Source organism: Falco biarmicus, chromosome 16 (assembly GCF_023638135.1).
Source record: "Falco biarmicus isolate bFalBia1 chromosome 16, bFalBia1.pri, whole genome shotgun sequence".
NCBI classification, from domain to species: Eukaryota; Metazoa; Chordata; class Aves; order Falconiformes; family Falconidae; genus Falco; species Falco biarmicus.
In genome coordinates, this window is record NC_079303.1 from 2,675,534 (window position 1) to 2,698,719 (window position 23,186).

The 23,186-nt window shown below is 54.5% G+C and overlaps 1 protein-coding gene across 2 annotated transcripts; it reads right to left on the reverse strand.

The window, feature by feature from the left end:
- Nucleotides 1–990: 990 nt before the first annotated feature.
- Nucleotides 991–20,815, reverse strand: PPARD (peroxisome proliferator activated receptor delta). 2 transcript variants are annotated; one of them, XM_056361561.1, is made up of 8 exons: nt 20,733–20,815; nt 16,015–16,103; nt 4,971–5,205; nt 4,111–4,262; nt 3,229–3,367; nt 2,491–2,693; nt 1,711–2,161; nt 991–1,325 (listed from the first exon to the last, which is right to left on the reverse strand). In XM_056361561.1, exons 3-8 carry the CDS (start codon nt 5,104–5,106, stop codon nt 1,078–1,080), a joined length of 1,329 nt encoding a protein of 442 aa, XP_056217536.1. In that variant the 5' UTR covers nt 5,107–5,205; nt 16,015–16,103; nt 20,733–20,815; the 3' UTR covers nt 991–1,077. The 2 variants fall into 2 exon arrangements, with proteins under 2 accessions (XP_056217536.1, XP_056217535.1); XM_056361560.1 differs by having other exon boundaries at nt 1,711–2,164.
- Between the last annotated feature and the right edge of the window lie 2,371 nt (nt 20,816–23,186).

Genomic DNA, 23,186 nt, shown 5'->3' on the forward strand with positions numbered 1-23,186 from the left:
AGACAGGTCACCGCCCCTTCAGTACCGGCAGCGCCGGCTGTGGCTTTCCCTTTGCTGGTGCTGCCGAAGCCTTTGCTTGCACCAGTGCTCACAGGAGCCGTACTGGGGAGCCTCTGCTGCCTGCGCTGCCCTGCAAAACCCCCAGAGCCCCCCCGGCCGGGGAAGGGATCCGCAGGACAAGCCGCCAGCCCTGTCACCTAAACCCTGACCAGTCCCAGGCCAGTCCCTGGCCCTGCACAGAGTTTCTGGTAACTCCCGTCTGTGCAGAACAGCCTGGGCGAGCACACAGACTCCAGCCTCTGCTCTGAAGGCGAATTTTTGTAAATCAAACCGTTTCCCTCCCACCTCCCCTTCCCCTCCCTCTCGCGTATTGAGGTGCCGAGGGGCAGGCTCCCTCTGGAAGCGGGGTACCAGGAGCGAGGGCTCACACCCAGCACTCAGGGGAAGGCAGAGATCACACAATCACCCTGGGAGACAGGAATACGCCGCACAGCGAGGAGGGGCGGCAGCTGAGGGGCTCTGCTAGGACAGCCCTACCCGTCTTCAAATACTCTGGCTTTTCTTTGGGAAAGAGAGAAACAACTTTTCATTACACTGTCCTAGACTTCACAGCTCAGGACTATGTCTTCAGAGTGCAATATGAAAAAGAAAATAAAAACACGCCGTAAGCGCAGTTGCTGGCCCCACCGAATACCCGCACCGCACTCGGGTCTCCGAATGACCAGAGCACCCCCCACCCCCCCAGGCTGCTGCAGGAACCCCACAACCTGGGCCGTGTAAACCGCCCGGCCGCTCCAGGGGCCCCGGGGAGCAGCTGAAGAGCTGGGCCGTAGTAACGGAAACAGTAGCTTATGATTTGCCTTTGTAAATTTGTTAGTGTGTGTTAACGGAAGCCCTGGCCTAGCAGGTGGTGGCTGCAAAATCTTATGGCATCTTGCCCTATGTACCGTATGTCAGGGGCACGTAGAAAAGAATTTCCAGTAGAAGAAATGGAAGACACGGGGAAAGGATTTCTTTGCTTCTGTACAAAGAGTCTTGATGGGAATCCATGGCTTCATTCTCATAAATAACAGGTCCTTAGTACATGTCCTTGTAGATCTCCTGCAGAAGCGGGTGAAGAGATGTCTCCGTCTCTGTCTTCTTGATCTTCTGCACCAGCTGGGCGTGCTCTGTCACCAGCTGCCGCAGGTCGGCCATCTTCTGCAGCAGCTTGGGGAAGAGGTACTGGGCATCGGGGTGGTTAGACTGCAGGTGAAACTCCAGCGCTTGCAGGATGTTGTCTTGGATCTTCTCCACCTGCTTCACGTTCATCAGGCCAGGACGGTCTGTGGGGAGGAAGCACAGCAGCTGTAGCGTTTTGGTGCAGCCCTCCAAAGCACACGCTCCTCCTGGGGACAGGGAGACGGGGACAGTAACCCACCCACCGTGACTCCAGCCTTGTCAATCAGACAAGGGGAGAAGTGTGCCCTGGGACAACACATCCCACAGCAGCACACGAGGAGGAGATGCCACTCCCGGTTCTTGCTCCAAGCTTGCTAAGCATCGCTGCCACGGGGAAGCTCTGGTTTTCGAACTGCTCGGTTTCCCTCTCGTCCCCCTAAGCCACCCCTGGCTGACCTCAGGGCAGCTGCAGCTCAGCCCCCCCCCAAACCACCTCTAAATACGGGAGAACTCTCCCTGACACTCACGTGGCCGAGAGCACCCGCTCACCTCCGCACAGGATAATGGCAGCCACAAACAGAGACAGGTCACTGTCATCCAGCTCCAGCGCGTTGAACTTCACAGCAAACTCAAATTTGGGCTCCATGATCTCGCTGAAGGGCTTGCGCAGGCTACGCAGGAACTCGCGGGTCACAAAGCCGTTCCCGTTGGCCACCAGCAGCCCATCCTTGTTCATGATAGAGGCCAGCATGGCGAAGATGGCCTCATGCACCCCGTACTTCAGCAGAGTCACTTGGTCGTTCAAGTAGAGGCCTAGGAAGCTGGGGATGCTCTTGGCGAACTCGGTGAGCTCCCGCACAGTCTCCACCGTGGTGCACTGGCAGCGGTAGAAGACGTGCACCCCGATCTCCTTGTAGGGGGGAATGCCGTTCACTAGCTGTTTCCACACCAGCCCCTTTTCTGCCTGCCACAAGGTGTCCATGTCATGGATCACAAAAGGCTGCTTGAAAAAGAAGCAAGCAGTTAGGAACCTGCCGCGGCGACTGGAGATACCAGCCTCACCAAGGACACTCGCGTTTGTCTGCCCGTCCCTTTGCTGCTCTCTCCCCACCGGGGCTGAGAGTGCCCGCGCAATCCGCACCCACCCGGAACAGCACGATGGGAATTTTCCCAGCAAAGGGCAGGATGTGCAGAGCCCACCTGGCTGCAGCTGGGAATTGGTGCATGGGGAACAGCTACAGCAGGAGGCAGATGTGCAGCACCTGCCAGAAAACAGCCCCCGCCGCGCTGGTCACGGCCAACCCTGCCTGCCCTGGGGAGGCAACTTACTGGTGTGCTGCTGGCCTTCCCGGTCAAGATACCTCTCGCCTTCTTTTTGGTCATGTTGAAATTTTTCAGGTAGGCGTTGTAGATGTGCTTGGAGAAAGCTTTCAGGTCGGCCACCTGTGGGTTCTGGCAGCTGATCTCGCTCGCCGTCAGCCCCGCCACCAGCTTCCTCTTCTCTGCCTCCGGCATGCGGCCGAAGCGGATTGCTGTGGGGCACCAACACCGGTGGGTCAGGACACTGAGGACAACCGCAGGAATTGCGTCCAGGGAAGCAGCTCTGCTTCTCCAGGGCTGCAGCTCCTCTGGCACTGACACCTTCATGAACCAGCCACTCTGCTAGCCTGGCCGACACAGCTCCCATCCCCACCCTCTGGGCTCTCGCACAAACCCTGCTGCCCACATAAACACCTCTGCTTGGCCAGGAACAAGACGGTCACACTTGAAGTTTAAAAATCCCAGCACAAAAGAGCCACCTGCGTGTCCAGGCCCCTCTGGGTCAACTTGTATGGCCTGTGCTGACAGCCAGCCTGCACGGTGGGAATGAACAGCCCCTTCTTGTACAGAAGAAGGGGAGGAAGAGCCAAAGGCTCAAAGCGTTGGGTTTGAAAGATGATTCCCCGGCAAGAAGGGAGCCACGGGATAACGCGAGCTACATACAGCCTCCCTGTGTGAACCCTTCGTAGAAGGGCAGATGGCCCCACGGCACCCACGGCCAGGCCTGTGGGCAGTGGTGACACTCACCGTTATGTGACATGCCCAGCGAGAGACATTTCTGGAAGCGGCAGTACTGGCACTTGTTCCGGTTCTTCTTCTGAATCTTGCAGCTCCTCTCGCACTTCTCGTACTCCAGCTTCATGCGGATCGTCCGGCGGAAGAATCCCTGCGGCACAGAGTGGGACATGGCGCAGAGGGACGAGGGAACAGCAGTGTTAGCACCTGTGGTTTGGGGACCAGGCTGGTTTATTATCCCCAGGAGCCTCACGGAGGTTCAGCTGGGTGAGGAGGAGCCCTGGGTCACCGACACAAACAGGGTCTCTGTTCCAAGGACAGGTCGTGCAGTGGGAGAAGGGGGCTGCAGAGAGGAAACCACGGAGGGAAGCCCAGGGTCTGGTGCCAGAGCCGCGTGTGTGATGCTGCCGGCAGCCAGCAGGGAGGGATGGAGGAACAAGCCTGCCCCAGCCTGCAGGAATGTCTGGCAGGACCTGGGCAGCTAATGCAGCCCCACTGGCATCTGCTGCGGGGGAAAGAATTTCGGAGGCACATCCCAGCTGCGGCCAGTGATCCCAGGGGGATAAACACATGGCTCACTGCTGATCTGCAGCACAGAAAGCATCTTCAAAAGCAAAGCCAGGGTCCCTGTGGGGACAGATGGATTTGCCTTACAAAGTAAAGCACGACCGGGCACTATTTGGGCCATACACATCTCAGCTGCCTCTCCCAGGACAGTATCTGAGTGCTTGCAACACCCTCTGGACAACCTGCAGTAAAAAACTGCAAATGAGTTTTTTTACAATCAGTCAATCCCGCCTCCCTGTTTTGCTGCAAATCTAGGGATGGCATGGTCCCTGGGATCTAATCTCTGCCCGGTGTTGCTGAACCCAGCCCCCCCCAGGGTGTGCGTACCTTGCAGCCCTCACAGGCGTGCACACCATAGTGAAACCCCGAGGCTTTGTCTCCGCAGACCCTGCACTCCACGTTCAGTGCTCCCAAGGCCGCTTCCTCACAGCCCATCTGCAGTTGGTCCGATAGGGAGGGAGAGGAGCTCTGCGAAAGGTCTGCAAACACACAAAGGGATGTGTCCTTTCATGTAGTAGCCACAAATCCAGCATCTAACTCCTCCAGCCATGGGGCTGACGAGGGATTTCCAGCACTGTCCCAGCCTGCCGTTGGCATCGCATCTGGGCAGTTAACTGGCTGCAGGCAGATGCCGTATCCAGAGCCAAGAGTGCCCCGAGTGCACCCAGCAGCTGAGAGACTGCACATCAATACTGATTTCTTCCTTCTGGCATTCATGTCTAGGCAATGAAACCCAACCAGCAAATTTTATAATCCCCAGTCGGCAGGTGGCTGGCACGGGGCTGCCCAGCTGGAACGCCCAGGGCTCTGGGGGAGCCTCTTCAGCAGCAACAAATCTTCTCCCCCAGTTCCTACAATCAGTTTGCACTGAGGACTTCGAGAAGTGGCCAGGGAGGCATTCTCAGGCACCCTGGGAGTCCCCTCACTCTGGGGCACAATGTTACTGGCCTGTTCTTTTAACTCCCATCTCCCAACCTGCTGCCAATGGCTGTGCAGTGACTGCAGAGGAAGAAATAAGCCTCTCCATAACTTGGCTCTCGATGCGTTATTTCACAAAGGGAAGAGATTAAAACAAGCCAAACTCCATTCGTGGGCAGGTCCGCTGCCCTTGCAGCCGAGCACGCTGCCCAGAGGACGTGGATGCCTGTATGCTCTGGGGACAGATGAGCTCCCGTGGCTTCACTCACCTGTGTAGCTGCTCGAAGGCAGCGAGCTGTCTGGTCCTCCACTTGGGTCTGAGGCTCCACTTGCCACCATCACTGCCTCTTCCTCTTCCTCCTCCTTTTTCCTGACCTCAGGTACTTCCTCCTGTAGTTGTTCCATAATTGATCACCCCTCAGTGCCAAGACTGCAATCGCTGTCATAGCTCTGGCATCATCCGCGTCTATCCGAGATGGACCCTACCAGGCTGTTCCTGCTAGCCTGCGGGACAGAGGGAGAAACGCGCGGCCTCAGCTCTGAACGCCCACGCAGAGCACCTTAGCAGCAGGGCAGTGTGTAACCACGCCGGTCCTGCTCTGCTTGCTCTCCTTATCCAGGGAGACAAGCAGAACCTGGGACCTTTTAAAGGTCACTTTGTGTTCCGGTATAAACACTCTGTAGGACTCCAGGAAGCAAAAGCTCACCAGAATCATATTTAAAGCCCAGCAGACAGAGCCCTGATCACAAACCAGCCCAGACACCACCCAGGGATCTGGGCTCCCCAGCTTGCAAGTCCCACAGCAGAAAGAGTGCCCCCGGCAACATCCCCCAGAGCTGCCGGTGCCCTGGGATGTCACGATGGTAGCCAAGACTGGGGTTTGACAGAGCCAACAGCACCAGAAAGATTAAGGTTGGGTTGGCTTCACCCTCCATCCCCACACAGCAGCTCCATGCCTGTAGATGGGGGATGCCGGGGAAGCAGGGCTCTGTGCAGCAGCAGGCGGTGGCTGAAAGCCCCCGGCCTGTGCAAGCCATCTGCAAGACCAATGGCTTCCTGCTGGCCCCCATGCTCACCCTCCTTCCCGTTACAGCGCTGCCAGTTACAGCATTTGTGTTTATTTTCACTCGTGTTGTAACTGGCCTCGGCTCCTCTGCCAAGAACTGCTGGGTTGAACGTGTTGCTGTTGCTCCGCGCAGCTGCCGGGCTGTGCTCAGCCACGGGGTCCAGCAGCGTGATCGTGAGGACCACACAATCCAGCTAGTGTCCTAATCCCGGGTTTCCTGTGGGAGGAACGGCCCCATCCTCCCCCCGCGCACTTCCGCTCCTTGTTTGCCTTAGTCCATCCCAAACAGCCCAGGAAAAACTCAAGCCGTGCAAGCGATGCATCACCGGTACCATGATCATGGCAGAGCTGTTCCCACCTCCCTCCTAACCGTGTCAGATCTTGCCTGAGTGTCCAGCTCATGCTGCAACATCCCGGCACTCATTTACTTCCAGATCTTCATTCCTAAACTGACTTCTGAGTAATTAATATCTCAAGCCCAGTTCATGTAGAGTTGCATCCACTACCTTAAAAGAGCTATTTTTAAGTGGAGAAAAATCCATCAAAAAAGCCACTGAAATCCAGCTTTCACCAGGAAAGCCTCAACGTGCAGGCACAAGTTAAACTCATGCAGCATCTTCAAGCCACCTGCCTGAATGTGAAGCGAGTAAGCTACTCGCAGGGGACTCGCACCAGGGCAGCCCCCACACGCTAGGATGGTCTGCACCCCCTGCCCAAGCCCACGCCACAGCACAGGGCTTGCTCAGGGAGGGCAGCAGTGACCCAGGACTCCCTGGGCTCGTTTTCCCTCCTGCAGCAGACCCTCACACCTGGCACTTTGAACTTGAGCCGCAGCCAGCTCCTTGGATTCGCTGGAAAGCCATCAGCGCTGAGCAAGGTCAGAGCTCCCTGCGAGATGAAGCAAGCAGCCGAGGGAGAGAACAAAACACGTGAGCGGGGAGGTTGAACGCAAACACGTTGCAAAGCCAGGACACAAGTCACGGCCTGGAGCCAGCGCTGCCTCGGAGCCTGGGTCTCCCACGGGTGAGGGGGCTTTTGCTTTTCCTCTCCATGCTGGCAATTCAGACTGCAGGGCAGATGGCTTTGTGTCCAGGAGAGGTATGTCAAAGGCAAACGCGACTGCCCTGCTCTCCTGTACAGCAGCAGCAGGCAGAGGGGTGCTTAGACAAGGGCAGAGCGCTCCCTTCCCGCGCCTCCACAAGAGCACTAAGGGACCATTGAAGGGCTGTGTTATCCTTGGCCTCCGCTCACACATCCCGCGCGGTGGGACATGGCACACAGGCAGGAACACCTATTCATCGGAGGGAGGAGGGTAACGAGCTTGATCGTTTTGAAGGCTATATATAAATGAATGTACAAACATCAGGAAAACGCTTTTGCCTGGAACAGCAGTTAGTGCGGGAAGCTCGCGGCAGGAGAAACTAGTCTACAGTGGAAAATACATCCAGCAGCAGCTTAACGAGCTTCTTATTAGCTCTCCTTTGTCCCAGCATCCAGCACAGCCACCTGCTTTAAGCCCAGTGCAGATCGAGCCCTCTGCTTTGCCCCAGATGCCTCATGGCACAGTGCCGCTGGAACAACGTGGACATACCCCTTCAGCGGCATCCCTGGCATGCTGTCCTCTATGCATCGGGTCTACTCAGGGCTGCGTACTCCTGAGGTGGCAGTGAGTTTGTGACACACAGCTTTGCTCCTCAAAACCCACCAAAGCAACTCAAAACTGTGCTGGGACTTGGTGTGCCTGGAGATAGGCATACAGCCCTGAGAAGAGGGAAAGCAGAGGGAAAGCAGAGGGCAATATGTACACAGACAGCAACACCAGGCACCAGCTAAGGCTCCCCATGTGCCCACAGGCATTACGGGAAGGATAAGGATTCAGGTCCCACCCTTCAAGAGTGGCTGGACAGCCAGAGAGAGAAAAGTTTTCACCAGAAGGCTCCGAATGTATTGTTTTAATATCTCCTTGCAGGCCAAGAGTACAGGGGCCTGGGCCGAGGGAAGCTGAGCGAGCTGTTTGCACACCTGCCTTTCCCTTTCCCATTTCCCTGGTTTCTAAACCACAGAGATAGAGGGAGAGGAGGAGGGAAAAGGGATTGATTTCAACAGGAGGCTGCACCCCCTGCCTTCAGAAAATGAAAGGCCAAGGCAGCCACCACCACCTGGATGAAAGGCAGGGCACAGGCTGTGCCTGCACACCCCGGCATGGAGCGAGCCGGCTTGGCAGGGCCCCCAGAAAGATGCAGACCCCCCGCCCTCCCCTCCGAGCCGGCAGCACGCAGAGACTGGGATTTTCCAAGGTTTCACACACACTCCTCCATGCCCCTGCCAGCCCTGCGGTTCAGAGCTGGGTGTCCTGGGAAGCTGGAGCTCCCAGAGGTTGGTCCAAACTCTGTCCCTCTGAGCACGAGGAGGGACCTGCCCTGCCAGCACAGCCACGGGCAGGGTTGTCACAGCCCTGCATCTCGGCGGGACGGTACGGGGGATGGCTGCCTGGAAGGCAGTCGATGGCCAAAGGGCCCATCTCAACCCCAGGACCTATCCAGCGGTTCGGTGCCTCCACATCCAGCTGCCAAGCAGGCAGAGCCAGAGGAGGGACAACCTGGTCTCCTCCCCTTGGCTAAAAAGCCACCCATGGGAGCACAGCACACAAGCTTTGAGCTGCAGGGAGAAGCCAGATTCCTGACTGGAGTAGCCACCCCCTTTTTCCATTTGGCAGCTGTCACAGGGCAGCGATGGAAAGAGAGGATGGAAACAAGGACGGGGACCTTGAATTCCTTCCTAAGCTTCTCCGGAGAAACCGGCAAAGCTGTTTCCCTTCCTCTTCCTACAGGATGGGAACTAGCAAGAGGACAGGCATCTCGTGACTTGTTCTGCCCTTGCCTCAACCCCCGCTCCAAGGAGCTTTGGTGACCCTGGCTGAGATAGCCACCTCCCTCCTGGGAGCCTGCAGCCGGCGGAGGGTGGGTTTGTTTGCTGGCTCCAGGCTTGGGCAGATGCCTGCTGGCTGCCCCGCTCCCACACTGCAAACAGCACGGGCAGCAGGTTTATCTTTACTAGAAGCAGAAGCTGGCATCTATGCCAAGCTAAACCGTACAGTGGGAACGGGGTGAGACATGGCACAACGAGAGGAGGAAAAACCACAGGAATAAAAATTAAAATGAGACAAATCTTCAGCGTGGACCCCCTGCAAGAAGGCAGTACTTCTCCACAGCCAAACAAGATCCGAGCCTCCATTCATCAGCCCACAGCTTGTGCCCTTTTGGCCCGGCAGCTCCTCACCGCTGACTGGCATGTAGACCTTGGAGCCAAGTTCAGAGAAGCAGAGAAGAGTCCCACACGCAAAGTGCCACAAGGAGGAGATGTGTGTTTCAACACAGACACCCAGGTGCTGGCAGCCAGACAGCCACCAAACCAGAGAAGGAAGTGCTTGTAATGAGAAGGACCTCATGTTTTCAACCAGGCCTAGTTTCAGTGATGGTGAGCTCAAACAAAAGACAATTTTGGTGTGTTCATGGAGGTGGAGAGAGGACAACTGTCTCCATTCCTCTCCAGGAGAGCAGAGATTTATTTCTAATATAGTTATACAGATGTCCCCCGCTTCAGTCCGGAGTGTCACCTCACAAGATCCCTCTCTGCAAGTCAGGAGTTTCCAGGTAAAGCAAAGTGCCAAAAAAAAAGTCCAAACCTACCAAGGGCCAAGCCAGAGAGTCTATGGGCTCAAAGCAGTTGTTCAAGTTACTGTAAAAGAGGTCACCAGGAATCACAAAGTAAAGCAATTTACCACAGGAGCACTTCAGGCTTGCGTTTTTATTCCTCTGGACAAAAATATTAGCCAAATTCACAGGCAACAAAGTGAATCCTTTTGGAAGGGGCAAGACGAGAACTCAGCCCTCTCTACAGCAGCACCTTCTGTGACATGTAGCGCATATCGAATCCACAAACAAAAACTGAAATGAATCCATTAAAAAATGTGATTGTTGCTTGTTGGCCATCATTTGCAAGCATCCCTTGGGTTCTGGCACTGCTTCAGTATCTGCTGATCAAGTACCAGTTTCTTTTCCTCCTCCTACACGTCCGCTACTACTACTAAAAGCCAAAGAAGAGCTAAGCAGATGCTGCAGTACAGGAAAGGTAACTAAGTGCACAAAACAGGAGAGCCAAACATTGAAAACATGTTTGGTTTTGTTCCTGAAAGATGAACATATCCCCTCATTAGCTAATGAGATGTCAGCAACACTTAATACCCAAGTGCTTGCTCCCTTACTCAAAGTCTTGGCTGCAAGGCAAGCTACACGCTGAAATGGACTACTAGAGCTAGCAAGGAAGAGCCCTTCCACGCAGCCCTGGCCAGTGCTGACACGTGAGGGCCAGATCTTCCCCTTGAACCATCTCTGGCCAGCCACGGCCCCATGCCCCAGTCCAGTCCTGTGAACCCCCCGACGCTGCCCTGTGCGGGCTACCTGTGTTTCACCAAGTGTGATCCCAGCCGACTAAACAGCAGGGTGCTGCCAGAGCGGCTATTACCGCGTTGCTACTAATTACTCAGGAACATGTGACAGAGGGTGCAGGAGGTTCCCTCACTTGCCTTGAGCAGCCAGGCTTGCCAAAATGAATCACATATCTACAGTGTGTTTTAACTCACCCACTTCCTGGACACTGAGGAGGGGGAAGGTTAAAAAGCTTACAAAACTCGCCAGACTCTTCTCTTTTTGTACCACAGCTGATGCTGTCCCCCAAACCAGGTTATGATATTTTGCTCCAAAAGGAACTTCCTGCTTGCTCACGTGTGCTGTTTTTTTCCAGAGAACAAGAGGTATCACAGAAACAGAAGCAAGTCAGACTTTGGGCAATGAATTCAAAGCACATGCAAAAGGGGGGTCCTGCCTGGCTGCTCTTCTCTTTCAATCCATCCATCAGGAGCTGCAAACATCCCTGGCTCCAGCAGCTCCAAGCACATAGCAGATGTGCTCTGAAATCTTGAGATGGCAGGTACTGGGAGAAGGTTAATGCTCCTACAACAATCATCCCTGCACACCTTTCCAGTGGAGAGACTCCCTGCCCTCCTCAGCCTCTGATGAGCCGGGCTCCACCACTGCCTTTTGCAGAAGAGGTAACAGCAGGGCGGGAAGTAAAAAGCCGAGCAGTTGTTAGCTTTTACTTGAAGTCCTGCTTCATGACCTTCAGCAAATCCTGTCAACCCCCACACCTCCATTTGCTTCATCATAAAAAAAAAAAACCCCACCCTAACCCCGACCTACCCCCCCAAAAAAAAACAGCCCAGGACTTTTACAGTGCTTCCTTCCTGATCCTTTCCTTGCTGCATTAGCTCACAGAGCTGGCATGTTTTGGAAGCACAGAGGAACATATCGATGCCAAGCGTTACTGTTTATTCCTGTATTACAGATTTGGACACCGGTTCGCAGTCACGCTCGCAACTCTGGCTGCCTCAGCCGCAGGTCAGCACACCCCACTGCTTGTGACCGTCTTCTCCTGTTGTACATTCCTAAACGAAGCATCTCTAGGATTACTTTCAGCAAATAAACTGGCACATCTCATCCTGGCAGTTGCTGACTGATATTTGTGTTTTGCTGTCAACCCAGGACAGGCCAGAGCACCCAGGATCTGCCCCACTGGAATGAGGACCACAGCCACGAAACAAGCAGGTACCAGACAGGTGACACCACCGGGGCTTCTCAGAGCTTGAAACAGCACAGAAGTGTTGCTATTTGAGAAGGTCTTTAAGTTTGCTAAGGAGAGAGGATCATCCCCACCGCACCCCCGGGTACAGCAGAGGTGGCTGTAAAGCCATGGCACTGCTTTGGGAACACGGCTGCAAACCGAGCACGCACGCTGCTAAGAGAGAGGCACAGAGCAGCTTGCACAGGGCTGCAGAGATGGCTGAGTGTCCGCAGGGAACGCTGAACCCACGGGCTTGCTCCCGTCTCCTGGTAGGACTAGGGACCCACCACCCAGCCCAGCAACTCCGATTTGTGCTCCTCCAGCAGCCTCCACTTGCTGCTCCACTGGTGCCAGCTTTCACATCCCTGCTTCTTCTCTGAAAATCCCAGGTGGCTTCTCTGGCACATATTCCCTTTTCCTTTACCAAGCCGAAGGTGAAGAGGTTGACGGCTCAAAGAACCCACCAAACCACTGTAAGCTGATGCTTTCCAAAATCCCTGAAGTCTTGTGCTTTACTCCAGGGCACTGGGTTAGCTTACGGCCCCCTTGTCCTCCCGGACCTGAGGAGGACACATGGAAAGATCTGGTTTCAGGAACATCAGTAATTATAGCACCGGGCTGACGAGGGAGGGGAGCTCACGGGAACAGCAACAACACTCCCAAAGGCAAACAGTGGGCACAGGGTGTTACAGACTCAGAGCAGCGTTTAAATGGAAAACCAGGGAAGCGTCAAGTGGAACAAGCTGTCACTGCAATCAGGAGCACTGCTGGCAGTGATTTAGGCTGTCATTTGGCAGTGCTGCGCACACCAGGACTCATCTTACTTTTCCCTGAAGTCTCAGTGTTGCTGGGACACCAGCAAGTGTCACCTCTGCTTTGGATGGGGCAATCAGCTCCCCAGAAAAGCAACAAGGGGTAGAAAAGCAGCAGCAGGCCAATGCGTCGCTCTGGATCACACACATGTGCGTGCAGCCTGCCATCGGGAGCCAACTACCCGGCAGGCCAGCAAATTTTATTGCTAGGCTGCCAGTGCTCTCAGATCCAGGAAAACGCCCACAAAAACAGTAGCAAGCCTTCTCTTCTTTGCAGCGACAGAGATTTTAGATCCCATGGGCTGACCAAGAAAAAAATATAAATAAAATAAATGCACCAGCCTGTAAGTTTTGTTATGCTTACACTCGGACTCCCAGAAAAGCGCTACTGGTTTTGTAGACCTTAGCAAAATATCCTGGGCACCAGCCACGCCGCTCTGATCCCAGGATGCAGCTGACAGTGAGCGATTATGCCCAGGCACAAGTTCAGATGATTCAGCAGGGCCTGGGGACATACGCACCGAAGCGGTTAGAAAAAAAAAAAATCACCATGTTCGCTGCACCTCCAGTTCAACCACAAGGCAGGAAAAAAAGAGGGAGGCCGAGTTTGGCTGGATACATCTCCATATGGAAAACTCCAGAGAACATTAGAATAACTTTGTTACACAAACTAGTTCAATAGCCTCTCAGGGAACTAGAGGGGAATGATGTTTCCTTACTATTTTTGGCCACATTCACACACCAAGAGCTGACTGGAGGAACAGAAGTTTCCCTGCATTTTCAGCAGCGATACAAGCAGCAATCATGTCAGCGTGATCCTGCCAAGACTCCTCTGTCAATGAGGGATGGCAGTGTCCTCTGACCATTTGGATTTCCACCTCTGCCCCTAGAAAACAAAATGCTCGAGCAAAGCATCAGCACCTTTCATAACATCCTCATGTCTTTGGCACTATCTTGGGGGTACAGAGAGAGCAGCAGAGGCACACAGCAAACCAGTGACCACCACTACCCAACAGCCAGCTGCTGGGAGCTCAGCAGGCTCCACCAGCTTCAGCCCCAAGCTCACGCTCACCAGCTACCCTTTTCCAGAGATCCCTGTGTCCCAAAGTTCCACAACGCAACACCTACCCCATGCACATCAGAACCCATGTATTTTTTTTCAGAGATGCAGGTCTCCGACCATCAGCCCTCACGGGGTTAACAGCCCTTGAAGGTCCAACAGCTCTAGCAGAATCCATAAAATCAACTTAAAGGTGAAAAGCAGATCTGGGCATTTTCAGAAATATTCCAGGCTTGCATTAAGGTGAAATCAAGAGCTGCACCAAAAAAAAACGTTTGTAAAAGGTCAGGCAGGATAGGGGTTTGAGCTTAGGTTCCCATCACCGAGGTGACTGCACAAAACACTGCTTATTTTCACGCCATTTCACCCGTCCTCTCTTCAGCCTGACAAAGCCTTTTCCTAATGAGACATTCATTAGGCAGTAGTATGGTTCATAGCAAAGTTTGTCTTGACAGACCATCAGGGCAATGCTTCCCTACCAGCTCAGGTAGGAAAGCTCATCTGCCCGTTTAAACTACCAGAACCGTTTCCTGTCTCCATCCCACATCTACATTACAGGGTTGAATGTACATGTTCTGGTTTTTGCTATTCCAACTTCCAGTTTCCAGGCCAGGGTAAACCAGAAAATGCAGCATGAGGGCAACGATTCTGGTTAGCATGGACATTATCTGGCTGTTGCTCTCCACAAGCCTCAGAGATACGTTCTGGCTTGACCCAGCACCACAAGAAATGTTTGTGTTTCTGGCTTGTGCTTTTACCCTGCCACCTCACCCCCAGTGAGGATTCCCCTGCAAACCACGACTGCTGCAAAACCCAAACCTTTGAGCAGAACCTGTCCACGGGGATCCCCAGGGAAGCATTCCGACACACACATGCACTGCAGGGCCCTTTGCAAAGCCAGTTCGAAAGATCTGACTCAAATGATGTCTGATGTTCACAAGCTCTTGGCCAAACCTTGGAGGACACAGACATTTTCCAGACGCTATGATCATAACAGCGAATATTAGAGCATTTCAAGAAGGCTTCCTGAAACTAAGATACATCTTGAACCACTTCTGCTCTAAACCCTTCCTGCAATCAAGCATGGCCCAGTGAACGTCATCCCAAAACATTTATTTTGGGGAAGATGCATTTCACAATCTCCTTGACCAAAAGGCTTCATATTGGCATCAATCATTCCACGCCAAACTCTGCTTTGGGAAAGTAATTTCCTAGGCATTCTGCCAATGCAAGTGGATTTCAGACTATAAAATAAAATTAGTTCTACAGAAAAATCTTATTTGTACTCACTATTGAAATCACTTCTGCTTGTCTAGACTTTCCCAGAGTCTCCAAAATTATTGCAGCAGTGATAAGCAGTATATCCCTGAATAATGACACTTCTAGAAAAGCAGAGATTGCTCTGCAGCGCCTGATGAGAAAGCAGCTACACAGCCTGACAAATCTGTGGCTATCAGCAAGGGCAGTCATTCCTGCTAGGAAGAAAGAGAGCCAATACGAATCACAAAATAAACCAACATCTTTAAAATTTCATAGTCAGGGCAAGCCAGGCTGGGTTCTGGCAGCAAATAACCTTTCAGGCATAAGCACTGTAACATTATCTCATCCAATTAAAAAATCATTTGCATGTCAGGTCCCTGCTGCACAAAGAAGCCCAAGAGTCTAATGTTGTGCTAATTCCTCTGTCTCTAAAAACATTTGCACATTTCCAGTTCATAATTCAATAGCCACAGATGAAATATTCCCCGAAAGGCAGTAAGATGTACTGTACAAAAATACATATTTGTCAACGGGCAACACACTAGAGAGATGGAGACCATTAACATCAGTAAGCAATTCTGTACAACAATGCTCTTCTGATCAGCAAAGCCTCATGCGGCTCATTACAAAATCCTCTCCACGCCCGGCGACGATCCTTGGAAGTCCATGTCTCGAATGCCAGAACAGAGACAACACAACAGTTGCACAAACTTGACACAGAAAACATCTCCATCCAGCTAAACACCTTAGACGTGTGTCGCGGCAAAAATAAACCCACCCTCTACGCGCAGCCAGCACCAGCACCGATAGAAGATACGTGCAGCATCTGAGTGCAGCATGACCGCAGCGAAGACTTTCAGGCATCGCTTCAGAGGTCTGCAGGCAAGACAACATCCACCCCAGCCCATGCTGACCACCTCCTCCAAACCCCTGTCCTCGCTCTGCTGCAACCTGCTCAGCTTTGTCCCGGTAATGCAGTTACACAGCGCTAGACGGTATTGGTACTGCTGCCAGACCTGCACAGCCAGATCCGTTAGGTGACTGGTTACCCAAGTATGGGGCCTGCTCTCATGTGCCCTCCCCAGCCTACAAGAGTCAATTTCAGTCAAAAAAAAAAAAAAAAAATCAGTGAAATAACCAAACATTAAGTCACTATACTCTGACGGAAACAGTTGGCTTAGAAGAACAGGATTTGACCACGATACTCACAGCGTACTCCTAAGCATAAATCCATAAAGATCATATTCAGAAACTGAACAAAACTAAGGCATAGAGTCCAAAATTGAAAAGAAACTTAAATTTAAGCTCGTGGACACAAGTGAAACTTGCTGAAAGCAAGCCACACTACCTAGGCTCTTCCCTACCCCAAGTTTTTAAAAACATACGTAGGATAAGTGCTTTGGTAGACTGCCCGCGTGCGAAAGGGAAGGGTTACCTCTCCGGAGCAGCTGTTCCTGTCTGCCTGTCGCTGAAAGCCACTGTTCAGTTACCATGTCAGCACAGAGAGCTGAAAACTGAAGTAATCTGCAAGAGAACACAACACGAATTTCCACGGCTGTGCTGAAGGCCAGATATTTATGCCTCTGGGAGAACTGGGCTGGATCCAGCAACAGCTCTGAAATTTAAACACACACTCCCTCTACCGCATGCTGAAACCATAGGCTGGGGTGACACCCCCGGTGCCGCGGGGAGGTGGCAGGGACAGCCACCACGTGCGATTGCAGCAGTCTCCCCCAGGCTCTGGCAGCTTCTGCAAACTGGGAGGTAAAGCAAACCCCTGGGTGACCCGTCAAAGATGGCCCCAGTGCCTCACCAGGCTTTGAGCATCACAATGTCACCTTTACCTTAGGTCACCTGCAGCCAGAGGCCGACGACCCCAAGCTTTTATGACAATGCATGAATCTGATGCTAGAAAAAGGGCTGTGGTGGCCATAAGGTGGCTTGTTTACTCAGCTTGCTTAATCCACCCTTAAGAGGCTGCCACTGCAGCCTCATTAAAGTTAGTGCAACTTTAATGAACTTGCCTCTCAGGTGGTTGAAACTTAAGGATTCGACAGAGTTCATTCACTCTTCTTGGTTTTCCTGATAACTTTGCAAATAGCCTTGTATGAATTTCAGGCTCAGGAGAGCAGTAAGAAACCAACACTAAAAAAGAAAACGGCTTACGAGGCTTTGAACTAGAGGACTTGGGAGAAAATATGTTCTATTTTTAGACACAGTTATGCAGACTAACTGGACTAACATATTAAACAAAGATGTTGCGAACATGATGCTACTTGAACCCATGTACCCTCCCTGACATTACCCAGGCTTAGCTGCTCCTCCCAGCCCCATGGAAAAGCCCCGTTTCGTATCGCTACCTGCAACATGGGATGATTTGCAAGGCAGCCAAGCGCTGGCAACGAACCCAGCATCACCAGCCCCCTGACGAGAGGGGCAAGCCAGCAAGTTCAGGGCAGAGAGTGAATCCCACCCAGTGCCGCACGCCCTCCTGCACCTCCCAGGTCTGACACAGCACTGAGAGCTGCAGCTGCTCAGAAGAGGGTGAAAAAAACAAAGCAAATCCTCTGCCCCAGAAGCCGAGGCTCCCGCCACACTACCACAAGCATGGAGAGTGCTCCCCATGCTGCCAAGCAGCCCAGGTACAGCCAGGGGAGGGCATGAGTGTAAGATCTAAAAAAATAACCCCAGTCCCTTGCACGGGAGCATCATTTGCATCAGGATCACTCTTTCTCATAGTTGGTGACACAAAAATCACAGCCCCCCCCTTGAAAAAAGCAACTGCCCTCAGGTTACAGCCGGGGGGGCTGAGACAAGCCTGCCCGAAGGTCAGCTGGTGAGGGAAGGAGCACAGATCCAGCACCCAGCCCTCCGCTTTAGCAGGGGCCATAAAACCGCACACAGTAACTTCACTTTCACAATAGGACATCAAAACTATCACGAGTTTCTCATCCCCTCCCTCCCAAAATGGAAGGCAGCTTTTCTGAACACCCTGGATAGTTTTTCTTTAACTTTCCTGATGAGAAACAACAATGAAGTCATTACAATCCCACTGGCACATCAGGAGAGGGCTTTCTTCATCTCCACCAGCAATAAAGCCCATCCCTGATTCAGTAACAAAGTGTAACGTTGACAGTGTCAAGGAGGGCATGAATCACTCTGAGCTCTTTCCCATGGCGGATCAGAGCACTTAGCTGCTGCCAGAGACCTGAGAATTAAAACTAAATTACTGGCTCACCTCATCCTGCTCACAGCTAAATGCCAGGGCATGCCCCATCACCATCACACACAAGGCAATACTTGCACCAGCTCAGCAGGGTACGGAGGGAGCCTGCCAGCACATCCCTCCCGAAAGCTTCCTCTTGTATCCCTGGCTGACACACGGTAAAGTGACGGAGAAAGCTCCCACCTCAGCACAGCCTGGAGCACGTCTGTACCAGAAGGGGAAAAGGATTCTCCGCTGAAGGCAGCGAGGGAGTTTGCGCAAAGAGAGACGGCAGGAGGAGGGAGCAGAAATGAGAAACGGGGCACAGGCTGCTTCAACGAGCAAGTCACCGTTTCGAGAGACCAACACTGCTACCAGCCTTGGCACTCCGATTTATGGGGCGGCCGCTGCTGCATCCTCTTTCCACGCTCAGATCCCTCTGCATCACCGCAACGGATGTTGCCCAGATCCTACAGCATGTCCAAAGCCTGTTTGCCTCTCTGCCCACCCACAGCCCATTCACAGGGGCTTTCCCAACACGTAGAGGCTCAACAGATCGATTCCTTCCCACAAGCACAATCGTCGCTCGCGTGCAGGAGGCCTCCCAGCACAGCTGTTGAAGGGGAAGGTGGCCAAGGCTGAGATAAACTACACCCGGACACTGTTTGAAGCCACGCAGACACAATACAGTCGACGACAGACAGATGCTTTGGAAAAAGCATAAATGGGATGGTCACAGAGGGTGTGTATTCTCTCCTGCTCCACTGACAAGCTGCATCTTCAGCTGCTTTTCCTCTCTGTGCCTTGATTTTCCCAGGCACACAAACACGCCTACCTCGTAAATGGGTTTTGAACCTTCATTCACTGGCTTCCATAAATAGGTTGGAGGCTCTCTGATCATAAACAAATAGGGCTGCTCAACATCCCTTGAGGTGTGTCAGTGCACACAAACTTTTGGAAGCATAGCAAGGCCAGGAGGCCTTTTGACCACACGAAAAAGGAGAGGTCAAAATTCATCTGGGGAGGAACAACAGGATCCTAGCGGGTTATAAAAATAGAGCTTGGAGCTAGCCAACAAGGAAGGAAAAAACGCAACAGGTTGGTAGAACAAATGAGGCTAGGAAGCGGGAGGTGAAAGGAAATTAGGTCTCTTGCTTCAAGGTCCCGTCACCTACTTCTGCATGCTCAACCTTTCCACTAGGATTTTTTACAAGCGCTTTTAAAGCTAATTAAAAGTTACACTCAGCCAAGCCAGCATGCAGGTACCACCTTCCTGCATTCGGCTACGAGCGCTGGCAGCGCAGGACAAGCCACTTCGTGCAGAACACTCAAGAGCTTTAGAGCTGCTGTTTAATAAAGGTGGCAGTTCCCCTACTTCATACGTGGGAAAACCACGGCACAAAAAGTAAACATCTTTCATCTGGGATCTCAGGGGAAGCAGGAGCAGAATGTGGAGATACAAGGGATGAGAAAAGGACTCTCAGATCCTTTCTCCCCGAGCAACCCCCCACCTGACGCACCACTGATGGACCATCCTGACCCTCTTACTTCTCCTCCTTCCAGCCCCAGACCCCAGCAGTGCCCCTCACTGGTACCGTAAAACCACAGGGCAATTCCCCCTCTGCCTCTCACCCCTGGGAGAGGAGAAAGGCAGACTGTCCCCCCAGCCTCCTCCGTATGGGCCACATCCTATCCTCTGTCTTCCCTGATTTCCCAAGCAGGAATGACAGCCCGCACCCCAAAGTCAGCGATGTGTCCCTGCCCTCCCGGCCCCCTCCAAATCGCTGTCCCCAAAGTCCCTTCCTACCTCCTCATGCTCAGAGCCACGCCACCAGAGCTCCCTGTCCCTTCCACCCCTCAGAAAGCCCCCCATGCACCCCATCTCCTCGGTCCTGCACCCACAGAGAGCCCCCGTTCCCCAGCCTCGTCCCCCACCCCACAGCACAGCCTGCCCCTCCACCCCACGCCTGCCGCCCACCTTCCGTCCTCTGCACGGTCAATGTCCCACACCCCCTGTCCCCCCATCCCCTGTCCCCTCTCACATGCACACACTGCCCCCCCCGTCCCCGCACACCCCCCCTGTCCCCCCTCACACACGCTCCCTGTGCCCTCACATGTCCTGTCCCCCCTCACACACACACAGTCCCCACACACGCTCTCCGTCTCCCCCCCCCCTCCGCACACAACCCCCGTCCCCCCTCACACACACCCTGTCCCCTCCTGTCCCCTCACACCCCCCTGTCCCCCCTCACACAACCCCTGTCCCCTCCTGTCCCCTCATACCCCCTGTCCCCCCTCACACAACCTCTGTCCCCTCCTGTCCCCTCATACCCCCTGTCCCCCCTCACACAACCCCTGTCCCCTCCTGTCCCCTCATACCCCCTGTCCCCCCTCACACAACCCCTGTCCCCTCCTGTCCCCTCATACCCCCTGTCCCCCCTCACACACACCCTGTCCCCTCCTGTCCCCTCACACCCCCTGTCCCCCCTCACACACACCCTGTCCCCTCCTGTCCCCTCACACCCCCTGTCCCCCCTCACACAACCCCTGCCCCCTCCTGTCCCCTCACACCCCCTGTCCCCCCTCACACAACCCCTGCCCCCTCCTGTCCCCTCACACACACCTCGTCCCCCCTCACACACACCTCGTCCCCTCCTGTCCCCTCACACTGCCCCCTCCCCTCACACACCCCGTCCCCTCACACACCCCCTGTCCCCTCACACTGCCCCCTCCCCTCACACACACCCTGTCCCCCCTCACACCCCCCCTTGTCCCCTCCTGTCCCCTCACACGCCTCCTGTCGCCCCTCACACACCCCCTGTCCCCTCACATGCCCCCCGTCCCCCCTCACACACACCCCACACGTCCCCTGTTCCCTCACGACCCCCACCGTCCCCACTGTCCCGCCCCGTGCCCACGTCCCCCCGCGCCGCCCCGGCCCCGCTCACCTCCCGCCGTGGCCCCGCTCCGGGCCCGCCGCTCCCCCCCCGCCGCCGCCGCCGGCGGCGGCGCCCTGCTGCCCCCCACCCCCTTACGTCACCGCGCCCGCCCTGACGCCACCGCAGCCCCAGCGCCCGCAGCCAATCACCGCCGCCGGGAAGTCGTTACCGCGTCACCACGGCAACGGCCCAAGCCCGCCCCCACCCGCGGCGCCCCCTGGCGGGCGCGGACTACCCACCACCACTGCCCAGCGGGCGCGGGGCCTCATGGGAAATGTAGGCGCTGCTCGCGGGGCATGCTGGGTAGGGAGCGCGGCGCGGGGCAGGCGCAAAATGGCGGCGGGTGGCGGCTGCAGGAGGCGCTAGGACTTTCAGGGACCGGCCCCCTCCGCACAGGGGCGCGTCAGTAGGGCCTGCTGCCCCTAGGCGGTACGGCCACCCTGCCCCAGTGCCTGCGGCCTGCCCTGCCGCGGCTCCAGGGACCGGCCGCTGAGCCCCAGCCTACCCCGGGGCCTTTGCTGCCGTGCAGGGAGAGGGGGCCATGGCTGTGCGGCGCGGCCAGGTGGGGGGCTTGGTCCTGCCGGGACCAGCTGTGGGGGCAGAGGGGACAGCAGCCTCCCGGGGGCCTCCCCACCGGTCAGTGGGGAGGTCAGGATCCTGACACTCCCGGGGTAGGCCCGAGGAGGTCGGGATCCCGGCCTTCCTGCGACAGGCCCGAGAAGAGTCCCAGGGGAGTGCTGAGCGCCGTGTCACGGGCAGGGTGGCTCATCTGGGGGCCCGCAGAAACCAGGCCGGGCATGTGCTGCTGTGCCCTGGCCGGGCAGCCCTGCACAGGAACCCCAGCAGTGCCCAGAATGGTCCGACCAGTGTGGGGAGGGCGCAGAGATGTGTCTCACACAATGAAACCGAGACCTGAGGTCTAAAGAGTGCTGAGACTGACATCAAATGATTAAGAGGTTCATAAAATCAAATGTATTGTTAGAGGTTTGACTTGAAGACAGAACAGATGAGTTGTGAGTGGTTAATTCAAGACACAAGCATTTTTTCTATGGCCTGCTAAGGGCTTTGTTAAGCACCAGCAAGCTCTTTGTTTAAACGAGGAACTACCACCACAAGATGGATGAGCTGACTGGAAGTTTACCACAAGAAGCACTAACTAGGGGAAAGCGAATTCTGGCAGGGGAGATCATGACTACTGACTCACTGACTGCCGACTCGAGAACCCCTCCCCCAGAACCCAAAGAGGAGTTAAGACACAGCATGTGAACTAATTAACGTGAGAAGCAAGAGAATTACTTGACAAAGAGGAAACTTGAGTATTAAGTAATGAAGGAATGATGTAATTTTTAAACCAATGAAGGATGATGTCTTTGCTTCCTGAACTGTATAAATAATGCGAAGTTCCGGCAATCAAGCTAGGCATTTGTGGGTGACCACCTGGCTCCCTACTTGGTACAAACTAGAAAAAAGGAATAGAAATACCTCAACTTGGTCTGGGAATTGGCATTGCAGACCAGGTAGCAAGCCCGCCTGCAGGACACCACCACCAGCTCTGCCTGGCCAGGTGTTTTGTTGGACGCTTCGGGACCATCACGCCGCTCAAGGTGCTGCGGGAGCCCTGGGGCTTTCCTCCCCTTCTCAGTCTGAGCCCCTCGCTGCTTGCCACCCCCCAGGGCTAGATCAGCTGCCCAGTGGAGTCGCTGCAAGCCTTCTGCTGTCAGTGCTGTTACTCGAGGTTTACAATGGAGCTAATTTTATACCTTCACACCCTAGGTAAACCACAGCGTGGCTAATCTGATAAGTGATGTTATGTTTAAAAGGCACAGGCCCTGTTCCCAGTACAGTTACTCAAGGAGCAGCACAGAGCTTAGGTGATGCTCCTCGGTAATGCAGATTAGCCACAATTAGCAACTGGCCTCCCAAAACCACGGATCCCTGGGCCAGTGCGCCACAACAGCAGAGTTTGGGGCTGTGAAAGATTCATGTAGAGAGCAGCAAGGTCATACCTGCCTGCAAATGCTCATGCGCGTGATGTTACCCTGCAGACAGCTCCAGGAGGTTTCCCACAGGAGACCCCACGCTGGTGCGGGGGTGGGATGGCGCCGCTCTTTCCCAGCGCCTCCGTGAGCTCTCCTCGTGATCCTGCTGCAGTTTATTCTTAGAGGTGCCGGGGCGCAGGCTGACAGTGCGCATCAACTGCTGACTTAAGTAAGCTCCAGCCCTCGGTTGGCCACTCCAGGAGGATAAGGCAGATCCGGGCGCATCCAGACTTGGCAGCAGATCAAAGGCAGGTGCTGACACCGGTTCCGGCTGTTCCCTCCACTCCTGTCCTTGCCTGCGGCAATTAATGTATAGCTTTTTGCCGCATGGGAACTCAGCTCTCTGGAGCAGAAGCAGCGCTCTGGCGAGCTGCTTTAAGGAGGGACGAGGCAGCCCTGGAGCTGGTGGAAAGCGATGGTGCTG